The sequence below is a fragment of the Pocillopora verrucosa genome, chromosome 14 (genome assembly GCF_036669915.1).
Source record: "Pocillopora verrucosa isolate sample1 chromosome 14, ASM3666991v2, whole genome shotgun sequence".
NCBI classification, from domain to species: domain Eukaryota; kingdom Metazoa; phylum Cnidaria; class Anthozoa; order Scleractinia; family Pocilloporidae; genus Pocillopora; species Pocillopora verrucosa.
Genome location: NC_089325.1, coordinates 20586207 through 20603226, shown reverse-complemented (window position 1 = coordinate 20603226; position 17020 = coordinate 20586207). Strand labels below are relative to the sequence as shown.

Genomic DNA, 17020 nt, shown 5'->3' with positions numbered 1-17020 from the left:
GACAAGCGCGGCATTTGTCACAAATGTTGTTTTGGCCTTTCAAGGCTTTCACGAAGTGAGTGAACATCATACAAACACTTTGGAAGCAGCTGGAGTGAAAATATGGTCTCTTGACATATTCCGTAGAAAAAGCTGTCGCTTTTAAAATTTGATCTCCACCAAAATTGATCTCAAATTATTCCTTTGATTAAATGTTTCTTCTATCTTTTTGCTTAAAATTTACTCATTTCTAGCGGCAAGTACAAATCATTTTTAGTCAATCTGAAGCTAAGTATTAAAGCCACATGTTTATGTGAGAATTTCATGCGAAAAGTGGTTTAAAAGCCACTTTATCTTCTTAGAGAAACCCGTTTAATCGGCGTGCGTTTGATGTACACCTCATGCGGTTAAACCTTTTTTCACTTCGTACAGGACTGTTTTTTAAGGAAATTTAGAGTGCCGGTACAGGAGTAAGTAAAAAAACATTTGAAATTGCAATCACTGAGTCTTAAAAGAGTCAGATGTTTTTTCAAGTGTGTTCAATTTACCATTAGCTGACTGCCAGTGAACTTCGTAGTGAAATTTTAGAATATTGGCGATTCATTTTTTCAATACGCAACTTATTATTATCAGCATTAACAATTTAACCCCAGTTTGATGAAGATGAAAGATGGGTGGTCTAAAACAAACCTTAGGTAACAAGAGAAGAATGACTGAGTAAATCCTACGATGTCCTTCCTGATCGCCAAAAGCGTTTACTTACTCTATGCCGTCAATTCATCCGACTTAAGATGCATACATTTTTGCTTAATGTCGATTTTTCGAATTATACATGCATTTTGGCCTTTTAACGCGTTATCAAGAAAATTGCTTTGAAATGTCACTTGTGTTATAACTTGAGACAGCTGGAAATGAACGAAAAGAAAATTAAGAACACCTCATTTTGACAAAGCAGAATCAAATGGTATTACATATTTGTATTCATGTTCAACCTTTCTGTGACTCTTCAAACGCAGTTCAACTTTACCTCGTTAAGTTGAATGAATGAGTTCATTCAAGCATTAGTTCCTGTCGTTAAAAGATGCAAATTGTTTTGCAAGACATTGGTGAAGGCCTTTTATCACAGCGGGGGCTTTTCATAGAGCGCATTAGTAGGGCATTCGTATTAATAACTTCTTCTGGTAAAGCCAAGGGAAAAAATATCACAAGGCGAACATCCTATGCAGATCTTTATGATGATCTGTTTTGTGCCACAGGCTTCCCTAGATCAAGGTAACGTCCTTTTTTCTTAATTTAGATGAAATCTTCTTTCTTATCGGTCAAATACCTGATTTTTATTGCGAAGGTTAAAAGCGTGTCCATCTAAATGGCAGCAGTTAATTGTTTCTAAAACAATTGTAATCCTTACTACATGGGTGAGTCAGAACCAACGAAAAACCTCTTAAAATCATTCTTACAGTATCCTTTACCACAAACTGGCCATTTTCTCCGTTTTGTAGCAAGTATTGATCAAACTTTGGATTCAACTGATCATACATGTTGCTTCTTCGAAAACAACTAAACATTTAACCGAGTTTCAGTAATCAAATCGCTTTGTGAAAAGTGATAACTCGCTTTTATCTCGATTAAAAATGTAAAAAATGGCAAGACTCGTTTTGCTAAATGAAAGGAAGTTTAAGGGAGGAAAACAACTTGTTATTTAAAATTAAGAAACAAAATAAAGTAACCGGATTGGCAAATTCAGTATAAGAGTAAATCGCAAACAGTGAGCATCTAAATGCAATGCTTGGCTGGATGGATTGTCAAATCAAAGGAATAAATCATTTTGTGGTACATCCCGAGCTTCTATTTCAACTGCCAAGCGGGAGTAACTACGTGACAAAATCGAATGATTTTAATTACACGTTTAAGCCCGGTTATTCCTTGAGGTCTCCTCACCTTACAGATACGATGCTGTAAATTTATCTATCGTTATTGTTAAAGAAAAGGCAAATAAATGGTCGTGAAATTCTGAATTAAAATGAGCGGACTGTACGCAGATTTTCAATTACACCCAAAACTCTCCTGCCAAAAGAAGAAGAAGAAGAAAAAAAAAAAGATAAGAATTAAAAAAATAGAAAAAAGATTTGATAAAATTTTTATTAAGTAAAGAAATGATCCTCGCAGGTGTGCCACAATTTAAATAATTGCAGAATAGAAGCCTGGCTAAAAAATTCAGGCTTCGACAGGTCTTTACCTATTGCCTCCCAGATATCAGTTGGGCGCTGCTACCAACTGAGCCACGAAGCCGCACGTTGAGGACACGGTGAATTTAGAGGATTTTGTACCTCAAATGGTAACGCCCTGAAACTGGGAGGTACGGATCCTGTCGGGGCCTATATTTTTTCAGGCTTCTTTTGTGCTTGGCTTACATTGTAAAAAACCTACGAGAACCATTTCTTTCCTTGCTTTTTATCCGCAGGCCAAATTAACATTTGTTGTGTAATTTATTAACATAGAAATGGGTTTCCTTTTAATGACATTTCCGCTTACGAAAAAAAAAACCCAAGTATAAAGAAAATGATTCTCAACACTTAAGGTCGTTGTATATATCGAGCGGTTTCAACAAAGAAATCTCGTTCTATGAGAAGCTTAAATACTTAGGACGATCCCGAAAACCGCAAAGCGGGAAACAATTTTTTGCTGTTGCTACTTTGAAGGTCATTTCGATGCTATCAAAAGAACGAAAAATTCAGGAATACAGGAACTCCAGCTATTTTTCATTATCGTATAAAAGCTTGAAGAACTTTACGAAACTGAAAAAAGCACCAAAGCTACCCTTGAAACCTTTCAGCGTTGTCGCACACGCTCGGTTGTTTTCCTACGTTTTAGTCTCCGCCATCTGCTCTGTTTCACTTACAAATTTTTTCCTCCTGTCAAGCAAATTTTTTATAAATTTCAACTGTTTCCATTAAATTTCAACGAAACTGCAGAGAAATGCACTGAGTCACTAGGAAAGATTGTTCCAATTGAATTTCACCATTTCTTTTCAAAATGTAAAAGAATAGCGTCATTCTCACTGCAAGTTTGAATTCAGCAAGTGAAAGAACCTTGCAAGTTTACCATGAAAATAATTTTCGCTCGTGTGAATAAATTCTAAAGTCAAGCACAAATTAAAACAATAAATTCGTCAATATCACAAGCATATTATGGTGGTACAAATAATTTTTGCTGATATCCGTGCAAGTTAACAATAAAAATAATTTTTCTTTACGAGAATAAGTTCTAAATTCATGCACAAATTTGAAAATAAGTTCGTTAGTATCACAAGCATTTTTTGTGGGTATTGATATACTTTTGTTTATAATAAACAGTGATTGAAAAATTACTCACCAACTTGAGAAGTTTGTAGTTGTTCCAAGTAATTTTTCTTAATGCGATGGAGAGTAAGTGCATTCATATTTTACTTTAAACCGATCAACAACATCCGTATAAAATTCATGTGTGGAATGACATTCAAGGAACTTGTAAAGAATAGAGTCTGGCTCCTTAAAATATAAACATTTATTTTCAGTCATCGCTCAGGCTATATGTAAATAATTCTTTCTTAACGACAATTAGTCTAAGCAGTAACCTAAAATTAATTTGTCGTAAACTATTTTCTTTACGTGTCCTGCGATGAAATTTGATTTCCATTTCCTTGGTCCTATGGCCACACAAATTATTACCATTAATAAAAAGCCAATAGTAGTCCTAAATTTTTATTTTACAAAGATCAATGTTCATTGAAGGACTGAGTCAGAGAGAAAGTTGTTTTTGCGGCTGTTGGGCCTTCTGACTCGCTCACAGATGAAACCTTACGTAATAGATGATTAGGAACTGCTAAAAAAAGCCTGTAAATAACTTAAAAATTTTTATTGATATGAAAAATAATTATTAATATATCTTAACCGCGATGGACCTCAGCGATGGACCTCAGCATGATCGCAGTCAGATAAGTGTAAATTTTAACAGTTATGCCAGTTTGGCTATATATTTCACTATTCCTGTTCTGTCCTGTTTCGTTTTTGAACACGAAGCTCTACATACTACACGGGTATTAGCTATGTTTGATTTTTATTACCGTAGGTAAGCTTGTAATCTAACTAGACGTGAAAACCTTCAAAAATCGGACTGCTCGATCGTTTTCTCTTTGAGGATTTTCGCTTCTGCTGACGTCAATTACGGCACCTGGCATGTTTACAAACCTTGGTTTAGTTCTTCTGTTGCTACTTACTGGTTCGCTTGTTCCGAATTTTCACTCTAAATCAACGGAAAAGGCTAGAGAGAAGTCTGGGACATGGTCGGACGTAGTACAATTTGGCAGATTTGGAGAAACTAAACCATCATTGCTACAAGAGGCATTCCTGACATTGATCAACTCAAAAACGAGAATGAGGATGTGATTACAGAGATTCGTACACGTGGCCATAACTTTCCATCAAATGTTTCGCTAGCGCGCGGTTGGTCTAAACGGGTCGCGTGATCGAATATGCTGCAGGGGAGAATAACCGGTGATATTCCCCAATTTTCAAACCTTACGTCCAATACGATAAAATTCTCCGTTTAAATTTTAATTCGAGTTGAGTGGGCGTTTTGTTGTAATTTACAACTGGGAAGACATGTTTTTTTGTTCACAAAGTTGTATTCGAGAACTCTGAAAAGTGAACATCCAACGCAGCAAGCGGTAAGATGGCCGTAAACATTTTTTCCTACGTGCTGCAAAAAGAAAAGACAAAAAAAAAAAAAAAAAGACAGTCGCCTCCATTTAGGTTTATATCACTCCTTGGACATTATCTGTTCCTCGAAGCTCACAGTTTTCCGAACGCGAAACTCCTCGAGGCAGATAATGTCCATAGAAAAATATCCAAGCATATTTTCGCTCCAAGTGGAGGCTACGGATTATGTTTCTCAGTACTTAGCAAGGTTGATGTAATTGTTGGAAAACCCAAATTTGTAGTCCAAGGCATACCACTGACGATCATTGCCATTATATTAATAAGGATGATAACGATGTACTGAGTACCTCTTCGATAATTTGGGACGACGTAAACTTCTTAAAGAAATAAAATGAATAAAAATTCTTAAGAACCTCAAACGGTAGAAGGTAAATCCGTCAGCAATGTGAAATGCGCAGCGGAGGAAGTGAACTCAGATCTTTGAGTAAACAAATCTAAATCGCCTCATTCATGTTTTTAATACGAGTATCCAATTTCAACGTAAGCCTCGCTTTCAAATTTCGAAGAGCGGGCTGGTGATTATTTGAAAGAAACTGTTCCTACAGCGCTGAGATTTAAAGAAACCCCCATATAAAAACGGTGTAAACGAGGCCTTGAGTAGAATCGTCAGCAGACGACAAAATCACGGATACGGGATATCCAGTGACAGAGGGGTGAACATCATGAGTACTTTCAAATCCAGTTCCCAGGATCTCTTGGAAATACTGCTTTCGCACAGAAGATTGATGGATGTTGTCTTGATATATAAAAATCGTCTAACCCTCTTTTACTTACAGATCTTGATAGTGACACGGGTCAAAGGTCTTTCGACTTCCCGCAGTTCGAGGGGCCGAAATTGAATCTCATTTGTCCCTAACCATAAACTCAAATCATAAATTTCATATATTTTCATTGAGATTATTTTCTGGCTTTATTACTCAGCGTATTGTCTGATACACACAACATCGTAATAGAATGTCTTATAAAGAAAAACTGCTGTTCGGAGTACTCCTAACGAAGGCAAAGCGGCTCACTACTCGTCCTTAGGACTGTAGAAAGAAAAAAAAACATCATTCAGTGTAGGAAAAAATTATTTCACGACTTCTATGAGTCAAGAATCCCATTTTGAGCTCCTCACTATCCAAATACGCCGCCAAAACTTCGAAAAAAAGGGCGACTTTGGGCGTCATAGGTAGGCGGCCATGTTACTTTCGTTATTTGCAAAGGGCTGGGTCCATAACCGAAATTTTTTGTACCTCTTTGGAATCTAGAAATCTCGGTGATTATATGAATAAACCAAGCAGTGAAGGGGGTGGCCATGGGTTGCAAACATCAACTGGGTTATAAATCAAGGACTGGAAAATTCAAGAGGGTGATGTTTTCAGGAGATTAAGATGTTTGCCGAGTTGGGGTCCAAGCTAGTTTCTGCACCGAACTTAAGTTGGTGGCTGGGATCGATGAATGATTGCAAGAATTCTCTTGGATGTGAACCAGTTTAAAACAAAATGTATCTCTCACGCTTACATCACTGAACTTGCTTTATCAGTTTTTAAGTTGAAGTGGTTTCTAACGATATTAAAGTGATTTCTGACGATACTCACTTTTCAATCTTTACCGGCAAGGCCCATAATTCGGCTGCAATTGTTGTTGGTAAATTTTATAGCAATTAACGACTTTAGGTTCTAAACTTACCACTGATAGTTGCACGAACAACACTTGAATCCCCCAGTACACAAATAGTCAAGATTCTTCACATGCGTATCATATGGTTCTGCTCTGCAAGACTCTCGGCAGTAGTTGACCTTGTGGTACGCAGGCCAAGAAAAATGATTGCACCTCGCTTTGAGTTAAAAGTAATCAACGATATCAATTAGGGCTTAACCGGTTCCTGACCATGTTTTAATAGTGGATTATCAGTCAATTTAAACGTGATATTTAAGACAATGGCTCTTATTTAATGCAAACTCCTTGGATAATCTTAGCCAAAAAAAAACAGCAAGAAAAAAAAACCTCTTCATTGCGCATGCCAAATCTCTACCTCAGAGTGGACAAGTGGCTGAAAAGGGACGTCAAAAGATTCCCTTTTACCGTCTGCCTTTTTTAAAAAGTGGCGCCTATCAGCTGAGCATTTTAAGACCTTTAAAAGTATGCTTTTAACGGTTGGCTTGAGACAAAACAAACGCGAAACTTCCCTTTAACTATTTTGTTCCCGGAAACAATCTGTGACAAAAGTGTCGGGAAAGTTCTACTAAAATAGGTACAAATACCATATCTTTTTCTCTGTAGTCCCTTTCCCCGCCCCGCTGAGGATTTTAATTTGAACCTTTGTGATCACTACCTTCGCTGTCACCTCTGATTACTGGAGGGGAAGGACTTTAAGGGGCACCTCGGAAATTCATAAATTATCAAGGTTGTCTGTTGTTAACATGGAAGGAAACATGAAACATGGACCTTTCGTGTGTGTTTTTTCGAAGATGTTTTATGGATTCATAGCGAGGATGGATGATGCACCATACTTCCAGCATTTGCCGAAGCTATATCGAAATTTCTTCGCCTTTTTCGGGGGGAAAGGAGGAATCATGAAGTGTGACAGAGGAGGGGTAGATTTTACGGGAGTATTTGTCACTATCCTTTTTAAAATTCCGTTCCGTTTAAGCTAAGTGACAAGCTCCTTAATTCACAACCTTTATAGTAATTGAAAATAGATATCGGGGAGAGGTTTTGTCAGCTTATTTCTGCAATCCGGGGTATGAACAAAGTTAAGGAACGTAAAATCCCCTGCCCCACTCCCCTCGAGGGCAGAAAAGGTCACGTTGTTGAAATGAAAGCGAAGTTGTCATTCCAGACATCTCCTACCTAGCTCCTCTCGTTTGTGGAAATATTCGTCCATAGGTTCGTTGGAGTTATAAAGATCAACGTTATACGGTTCGTACGGTTTGGCCAGAACCAGAGCTAATTGGAGAGCGACAATTGTCAGAAAAATCTTACCAATGAAAGCCATGTTTGCTGAAATGCAAAGATTGGAAATCAGTGACAAAGCTTTGATGCTGAAGCATGCTGTAACAAGCCCTTAGTTGAAAGGTGACAACGCCTTAATAACTGAAGCGCACAATAAGAGCAGCTACTCCTGAACGGAGATCAAGAAATATATGAAATCAAAGGTACGACCAGTTGTATGTACACGCACACCATTTACCGCTTCTTGCGATCTCTTCATGACTGCGGTTAAGAACTGTATTTCTCAACAAAAATTGAACTCACCTTTTTTGAGAAGTTACCACTCGAAATTCCAGCGCCGAAATAACTTTGCATGGATTGGGAAGGATAAATAAATTTCTTTGAATAAGTGACATCACAAGAAACCCATTTGCATCACGCCCTTTCTTTGATCTTGCTCATGATATCCGCTTCATTTAATTTTATTTAACACGTACCATTTTTAGCATTAAAAAAAAACACAACGGAACGATTGTCATAGTCTTAGATGAAAACGATGATAAAGTAATGTTTTTTCCTCAAATGTTAGAAATTGTTCTTAATCTCTCTTGTCATTATCATTTAGTGACAAACTCATCGGCATATAACGAATGGGTTATAGGAATTCACTCTGCCAATCAGTTACCCTTCATCGCAGTAAGAGTTAAAAAGCGGTAGACTGAACGGCGTCGAGATAGAAGCGAAAGCCAATCAACCGGAACAAAAAGAGAGCAAACATTGCCATTGCAGGTTTTCAGTTTGGATCTTCAAGGCCCTGATATTGCTGAAATTTGGAAAAGCAGTGTTTAAAATTGTTCCTCCGCTGCGCTTAAATACTTCAGTATTGCTCTGCACGTTCTGCAATGCGCATAAAACGACGTAATCAGGCGAATAAGCGCTCAATCCAAGATCAATGGACCAAGTAAAGAGGTACGAAAATTCTTAGCTCTTGAACGAGCACGGTGACCTATATTTTTTTATTGAATAATTTCGGTGTACAAATTATCCCCTTTAAATTGGAGAAATTAAAAAAAAATTAAGCATGGGGAAAAAAAGGTAAAAACGTGCACGAAATTCGTTATTCGAGGAGGTAAATGTTAGCCTTAAAAACAACGACTCTGAGAACTTTTTGAGTCGATGTCGTTTAAAATTGCGTGACTTTCCCACAAATTATACATCAAATTGTTCTTACGCTCGAGGTTTTCTAACTATCAAGATTTTTAGTGTTACTCAAAAACCCTTGCTTCCAGCTGCTGCAAAATGTGCCGTGATATGCCGTGCGTGAAAAGTCCTAGTACAGGCGTAAATAGAGCAAGCGAAACACATATTGGTAGAGAATATTTAAGGAAAGTAAAAAAAAAAAAATGGTTCGATAAAGTCTTTTTCTTAGTAATCACCTTAACCTTCTGTGGCAAATAGAAATATAATCGTTACTAGCTCTCAATTCAAGCGTATTCTGGCTTTGTTCGTCTATTGATTTGGCATGTTTTTACTGAAGTGGGTGGCTTTTGACCTATTGTTTTCAAGCTTGATAATTTATTTATTATTATCCAGTATTATTAACAATATGAGGACTTTCACGGTTAGTAACCAGTGAACAACTATCGGTTTAGAACCCTACACAAAGAAGGGGAAAAGAACACGTATGAAAATGAATCTTTCTTTCTAGTTCGGTCCATTTGTCATAGCCAGGGGGCTGATATTTCCGCCCTTCAATCATGTGCACATGATGTAACAACAACTACTTTATCAGCAAAAATAGATCGCGTGACATTTGTAACATTTCCCTTTAAACACACGTTTTGTAACGTTAAGCAAGTCTTTAACTCCTCAACTTAGGGTGACTAACATCTATTTCTCCTTACAAGATCAGCCTTGAATCACACATTAAGGTCATAAGATTGAAGAAAATGACCACCGGCCAAATAAGCTCTTGATTGTTAAACAAATTCTCCTTGTCAGCACCTTAGGAAATGTTTAGAGAACAATAAGGAGAATATTCAAAATGATGTTGGGATGCAAAGGATTAAAGATGCTCTAAGAGTTAGAGTCAGAAAATGTGTTCATTGAGATCTTGAGCAAAGAAAGTCGGTGAGGGAGGGGCCTGCAGGGAGTCTTATACCAATGCCACCGCAGTAATAACGATAGCGTGCCCACAGATTAGAGAGCTGGGGCAGTGAGAAAGGGCAAATAACTCAATTCTTTTTTTCTTAAGTCACTTGAGGTCCCTACAGCATGAAGAGATATATTTTATAATTGTCAGTGTTTGATAAATTGAGACGTATTAAACTGTTAGAGAATTCGTGTTTATGATTTAAAATTCTTCACTTTAATGCTGAAAAGTGATGATTAGCATGGGGTCATTACGGATTTACTACAGATAAAACTGACGCACAATTTTCATCGTTGACTTCAATGAGTTACCTTCTTAACCGATGGTTACGAAAGCTAAAATTAGTCCATTGCAATTTAAAAGTAAAATCAAGAACAATAGGGGTCAGACGCGCCTAAAAAATGCCATTTTGTCTACGTTTTAACAGTCCCAAAAAGAAAAATAATCTGGAATGTGTTGAGGATATCTTAACTCAAAGTGCATACATTGATTTCGGGGGTAAATATGGATTAAATTTGACTTCCGAGTTTATTCTTAGTTTTATTTGAAGGGTTCCACTCAAGGTGACCGTTCAACATAGTTGGAAGACAATAGAAACAGACCGTTCGGACTCAGTCAAGGGTTACAACGGATGCTTAATAGAGCCGGTGAATGCTTTAGTACTTAAACCCCTAAGAGTGGTTGGAATGAGGGGAAAGGGTTTTATTTTAGGTATGGAAGAGGTTAAAATCGTAGACGAAATGGCAGCGACACGCTCTTATCTAATTCACGTGTCCAACTTTGTTCATAAACACTTTCTTCTAATTAAAAAAAAGCTTAAAGGTAACCGAATGTCAGAAACTCAGAAACTCAAAAAAAAAAAAAAATCTTGACAGCAAAAAAACTCTCATGTGGGTTTGATTAGCATGGTAGCTTTTATTTTTCAGTTTGTCGTCATGTACGCGTATATAACCCAAATAAAATGCCTAAAGTTACTGAGTCAACAGAACTGAAGTACTGCACATGTAGGTCACACTGCTTATGGTTTGCTGTAGAATGAAAAAGAAACCCATGTCTTAATACTTTTTAGTCTTACTGGTCACATTCAGGGCTGTTTAGCAAAACAGAATCATTAGTTTTTGTGGCTATTTCCTCCTATTGGGGGCGAGGCCACATATGTTACTGAGATGAGTGACGGTAACCACAATATTATTTTTTTTGCTTTTTCATTCTTTTTTTTAGACAAGAATTGAACGTGTTGTCAAGTGACAATCAAATACCTGTTCCAAAAAAAATGATAAAGTTAAATCGAATGTTTTAGTGCTACAGTCTGCAGTTAAAAGTAATTGTTGCTTGAAATAATCGTGGCTCAGCCAAAAGAGTTGATAAGATTCACCTGCTTTGTAATTCCTAAGAACTGATATTGCCTAAAGCGCAGTGAATGCAGTGCATGCGAATGAACAAACCGTGTCTGTTTTGAGTGTCGCATCTAATTAATAGAGAGGTTGGCTTGTGTTTTCAAGGTCGCTTAGAGAGCCGAAGAGTGAAAAAAATTCAGAATATTATTGCAATTCCGGATAACTTTCGACCCTTTACTAAAAAAAAGAATTACTGTTATTTGAAATGCATAACTTACCAAGTACCTAAGCCCATGCATTCGCAGCATTTTTGGCTTTCAGTACATCCATGCACTGGCCCTTCGGTTGCTTGCTCCCCTCCGTCACACGTTACTCGGCAGTAGCCCACTCTAAATCTGCCAGGATAACATGCTTGGGCTTTGGTTGAAGAAGAAAAGAACAGAAAAATCAACGTGTTTCAATTGACTTTAGAAAGGGAGGGGATTGATATGAGGGATTAATAACGTTACTTTTTTCCAGTTAGAAGTGTTTCAGTCGACTGCCTTACCTTTGGCGCTTTTACCATTGTCATTACTGCTGATAAGATAGCTCTAAGAGTTTGCGGAATTCAATAAAGCATTTGGAATTTCTTAGAAAAATAATTGTGAAGATCTAAATAATTATGGTACCAGAATGAACAAAAACAATTTTCTAAATGTCCCACAATCAATGTATCAACCAGCGGAAGCGACCTTTTCCTCGCCCGATTAAAGTGAAATACAAATGTTTTTCATGATTGAAACGTAGTAAATTTTTAACCAGTGTGTGGAACAAAAATGTTGAGTGAGTTAAATTTAAATGGTCTAAATTAATACTGCGACGACATAGAAATGAACTGTAAATTTTTATCTGGCGTTTTCCGGTTACAGCATTGAAAAACTTGAAAAGTCTGTTGTATGTGAGAGATTGTTAAATAATCAATATTCTGTGTGGCTGAGAAGAACAATTGTCTTAGTGTAATTATCAGGAGCTAGCAGTTGTTTACCGGTACAACTGAAATTTTATTGTTGTAGAAAAGTTTCTTCTTCAAAATATCAAGAAATCGCGGGGCAGCCTTCGATGTTGGGGCCTAAGTATTACTAGATGACAAAAGAAAACTAGTGTGACTCAGTAATAAAACTGATAAATCAACATTAAAACAAATCTTGTCACTTTTTGCGATTTAATTGATGTATTAAAGATATGTCACAAATGCTTCGGAAAAATAGCAAGATCTTGTTAGAAATACCTTCTCGTCTGTGGAAATACTCATCCCGCATATCTCTATAAGAGGGAAAAAGTTCATCGTAAAGGGAATCGTAAGGCTTTGCCAAAACCAGTGCCACTTGAAGAAGGACAAGGGCCAGAAGAATCTTACCACTGGAAGCCATGTTAACTGAAATGAAAAGCTTGACTTTAATATACAGACCAACGCAAAATATGCAAGTGAAGATGATACATGTGTAATTGTGTAGCATCTTATTTTATCAGGATGTAAAGCTACGCAACAATCTCTTTTTTTCGATCGCAGAGTGAATTGGTGGGCGCCATTTGAGCATTTTTCTCACCGGCCCACCCACCCACCCGCAGCATATACCAGTTTCCTTCGCATGGAGCGAATAAGAGTATTGCTACTTCCCCCCTGGATGGAATACCACTCCATTGCAAGGTTACGCCAAGCATTTCATCATGCTTCCCTGATAATTCGCCGGTACCCATTTATACTTCTGGATGGAGAGAGGCACTGTGAGAGGAAAGTGATTCAAGTAATATTTTAGTGTTAAAAATTGAGTTACACGCGGTGATTGGTATGACTTTTTGGAAAACTTACCGCTCCATTTCCTACTTCTTAAATTCTTCGACAGAGGGGTAAAAAAAGTTTATCTTAACGAAATTGATCTTACCTTTCAGGTTTGAGATGTCAGCTCTAAAATCAGAGAACACGAATGACTCATTTAGCCGTGAGAATGACGCCTAAAAGACCATTTCACACAACGGTGACACAATTAACTATTTGATTTTATTCCACCCTTCTTTTGATCGTTACCATTTTTAGTTTCCTTATCATGCTAACCTTTCATAGAGGCAGCGATAAGAAATCCCTACTGCACGCAAAAACGTAGACGAGAATTTCAAAGAAATTTCTTCCCTTCTGTTTTTAGTGCCTGTTCTTGATAGAAAGGAGAAAATACTGTTTACATCAGAAGCCAAACTTTTCACTTAAGGATTTAAATTTTTTTTAATGATCCATTTCTCATCGAAATGCTTCAGCAACTTTTCGGACGTGATTTTTTCCTCCCGTCTGTGCGTCTCACGCCGCCCTTGATCACGCTCGAGAAAGTAGCTCAATACCAATAAACGCTGCCAGCATTCAGAACAATTAAGTGTTAATTCGAGGAATGTCAGAACATCAGATAAAAACTAAACTAAACAAATCGGCATTCTACACTATCCTTAAATGTTTTCACTCTGCGTTTTTGCTCAACTTTTTCTGATACTGATCTCGACACAAGAATAAAGTATAGAGTTGATTCAAGCTGGGCACTCACTAGTACTCATAGAGCTTTGAATTAAAACAACTTGATATGCTTCAGTAACAAATATAACCAAGATACGATCTACTTCTCTAATGAGATGATATCACTATAGGGAAAACAGTTCAATAGTTAGAAGACAATAAGACACTAGACAGTAATTACACCTGGAGGGATATTTACTCCATGGGTAACGCTGGAAATTTAGAGCTTTTGAGTAATCTTACCTCTCATGAAGTTTTGACTGGAATGATAGGTATAAAAAAATAATTTCTCACAGGAATCGAACTTATGACGTTATATATTCCGAAATTGCTAACTTCAAACAAACATGACTTGTTAAGGCCAAGGCCAAGGCCCTTGACAAGGCCAAGGCCCTTGACAAGGCCAAGGCCCTTGATAACTTGGTTGCATCCTCAAGATTTCTCGGTTGTCATCATTGCGTGAGAAAATCCATGGTAATATTTCGGCGTTGCTCTTTTGTTTCAATTTAATAGCGCAATTACAATGATGGTTATCTCCCTTTGCGGATTTTTGGTTCAGTGAAAATCCGATGAAATGACTAAAATCTGTGTTTGACTGTGTTTGTTTAAAACTGTTTTGCCATAGGGGATCGTAAGATCCACATGTGCAACGGCGAACGATGAGGATTGGAATTTCCGCTATGGAGCAGAATACTGGGAAAAGTTTTTTTAGAGAAGACGGCGAGAAGATGTATCAATTAGTATCGCATTTTATTTACATAGTGTGGGTTTGCAATTCTTTAGCGGTACTTTTGAAAGGTGCGTAAACAAAACGAACAAAACAAAGGCGGAATGAAAATTGAATGATTAACTATTTGTAAATGGTCTGTGACTATATGATTTGAAAGGATTTTCCTCGAGTCACGAAACCTATCTCGGTCCTCTTATTTCTTGTGGAGGCATCTTGACTCCGTAATGTAAGCTTAATCTTCGAAGGGAAAACATTTATTTTACCCTCAGGCGACTTGTATTAAAAGGCATTTGCAAATGAGCAGCAAGCGCTCCACATAGTCGTATTTACTATTGTCAACGCTACTCGGATTCACAAGGCATCAGCTTCTAGTAAATGAGCGTGTTAATAATTTTTATCATTGATAAGTTTTGCCAGTTCATTTAATTGCCGTCTTAGCTGAAGCTGTTTCTTCTCTCTTTGCATCGGTTGTTCTCTAAAGCTGCTGTTAGTAACAAGGCAATAAAATTTTTTTGATCGCACTCCAGAAATCAACCAGTCAAACAATATTTCAGTCAGTAAGAACATCGCACCATTGTTTGTTTATTTTATCCACTAACGAAGACGGTTACACTAGAGACTATAGTCGACGGTAAGATTGCTGCTGGAGCAATGAACAGAAGTACGAGTATTGCAACCATTTTACATAAGATCACTCATATTTCATTTACAATCGAGTCCTTGCAGACGTATCTAGTCCTCTGCAAACTAAATCTCGCCGGGGGCCACACCACACCGTCACTTGGCATCAACAAATTACTGTAGAACCACGGGTGCCAAGTGACGGTGTGGTTCTCCGGTGAGGCTCAGTTCCCAAAAGAGACAGGGTTACCAAGCTGGTTTGCAAAGGTACGCGGGTCGTTGGGAAATTTTGGAAGCAAACTGTGGCTTAGCGTGGGTTTCACAAGGAGGACTGAGTTGTTAATGAATTGAAATGAAACTAAAGTATATGTGCTTGGATTCTGCGTTGGATTTGTGGACACGGGGTCATTTTGAGCTTGGATTTTTTTCGCTTCTCGGATCAGGTGTTCGGAAATGGATTATACAGCCTTCTCCTCCTCTTAAGGGTAGTAAAACTAGAAATGGATACTCGCCAAAATGGGTTCTTTTCAACATAGTAAGCGGTCAGATAACAAGCGATGCACGGTGGAAGTAAGGTGAGGTAGTTTTATTGAGAATTTGATTGTATCTTTACTTCCTAAGAGCGGTCGTGAATATTCTCATACAAACTCTTATATTTTCGCCATGACTCTTATTTTGCAATATGATCATCTCACAGCTGGAGCTTGGGCTGCGTGTGATCCAGCCATCTAACCTTGGTCACTAAAAGATTGTCACATAGCAAAATAAGGAAAAAATTGCTTTCTTGCCTCTATATCACTTTGCCTTTTAAGACGCGTGAGGATCTCAATGAGGTGACCGCTTATAACGGCTACGCGTTATAGCGGCTAACCGTTATTTTCATTCCGTTACAGATGACAGAAATGTAAATAATTATTTTCAATGGTTTTCAAAAGTTAAAGATATATTTTCATTGTTCTAAAACACATTTACTAACGTTCTTTAACGTCCTAGGTCAATTCCGGAAAAAAAAAACCATAAACAAAGTACTTACGGTACTATAAGAATTGAAATAGGTTTTTTAGCATACTATGTTTAGACTACGAGAAATCTCTCACTCCCAGAGTTCCCCGCAGCGCGCTAATATCAATTTTTTTTCACCAAAAAAGAGGGACTACACCTATTCTATTATGTTTATAGAGAAATAATATATCATAGGATGTACAATCAACAGAGACAGCGACGCCATGCAAATAACCTATATCAAAAGTATAGTTAATTGCATAATATGTTTGTGTAAATTGGGGTTGACAAGCTCGGCTACAATAATCCACTGTGCGTCCAGTTTAATTTGTAACATTTGCAGTTGTTAGAAGGCCTACACGGCTCCATAGCATGACCGGTATATGTTTTTGAGCGAACGCCCTTTCTGTACGATGTTGAGGGCGGTTCTTTGAAGATTTCCCTTAGCAATGGTTGTTACTACGCTGTACCATATTAAAAACGCTAAGCGAGCTGGACAGATTGGCGTTGAACAGTTTCCATCTAGCTTTTGAGAAATCAAATATATCCGGGGAATCACTATACATAATCCACTGGATATGCTAATCTACCGCAGAGAATTTATGCGCTCTTCGAAAAACCAAGACCTGCACTAGTAGATCTAGTGCAGTGCCTAGCAGTGTGTATTTGGGTCGAAAAAGGAAATCTAAAACTATTTACCGTCCAGCTCGCTTTCACCATCAGAGTGAGACAAGAAGAGTAATTCTAAATCGAGTAGCTGTTGCGTTGAAATCGCGTAGATTTCCGAGTTTTTCACTGACTATCGCTAGGCAGTATAGTTTCAGGTCAAATGATTATATGGAGCGGCGTTTTTCTCCGATTTTCACTCGCGCCTCATACCTCTCGATTGGCCTCCTCCCCAGCTCGATACAAACTAACTATTTCTTCGAAACCGCCATCACACAGGTACACTGAATGAAGAATCATAATATCCTAAAAATGGTCTACTGT

The 17020-nt window shown here is 37.7% G+C and overlaps 2 protein-coding genes across 2 annotated transcripts; both read right to left on the bottom strand.

Annotated features, from left to right (window-relative positions):
• Positions 1 to 5522: 5522 nt before the first annotated feature.
• Positions 5523 to 8049, bottom strand: LOC131775709 (uncharacterized). The gene is made up of 4 exons (XM_059091837.2): positions 7977 to 8049; positions 7572 to 7721; positions 6408 to 6555; positions 5523 to 5764 (listed from the first exon to the last, which is right to left on the bottom strand). Exons 2-4 carry the CDS (start codon positions 7714 to 7716, stop codon positions 5749 to 5751), a joined length of 309 nt encoding a protein of 102 aa, XP_058947820.1. The 5' UTR covers positions 7717 to 7721; positions 7977 to 8049; the 3' UTR covers positions 5523 to 5748.
• Positions 8050 to 10707: 2658 nt separating this feature from the next.
• LOC131775710 (uncharacterized) lies at positions 10708 to 13255 on the bottom strand. Its single transcript, XM_066161681.1, has 4 exons — positions 13234 to 13255; positions 12409 to 12555; positions 11420 to 11558; positions 10708 to 10832 (listed from the first exon to the last, which is right to left on the bottom strand). The coding sequence occupies exons 1-4, from the start codon at positions 13238 to 13240 to the stop codon at positions 10823 to 10825; spliced, it is 303 nt and encodes a 100-aa protein (XP_066017778.1). The 5' UTR covers positions 13241 to 13255; the 3' UTR covers positions 10708 to 10822.
• Positions 13256 to 17020: the final 3765 nt, after the last annotated feature.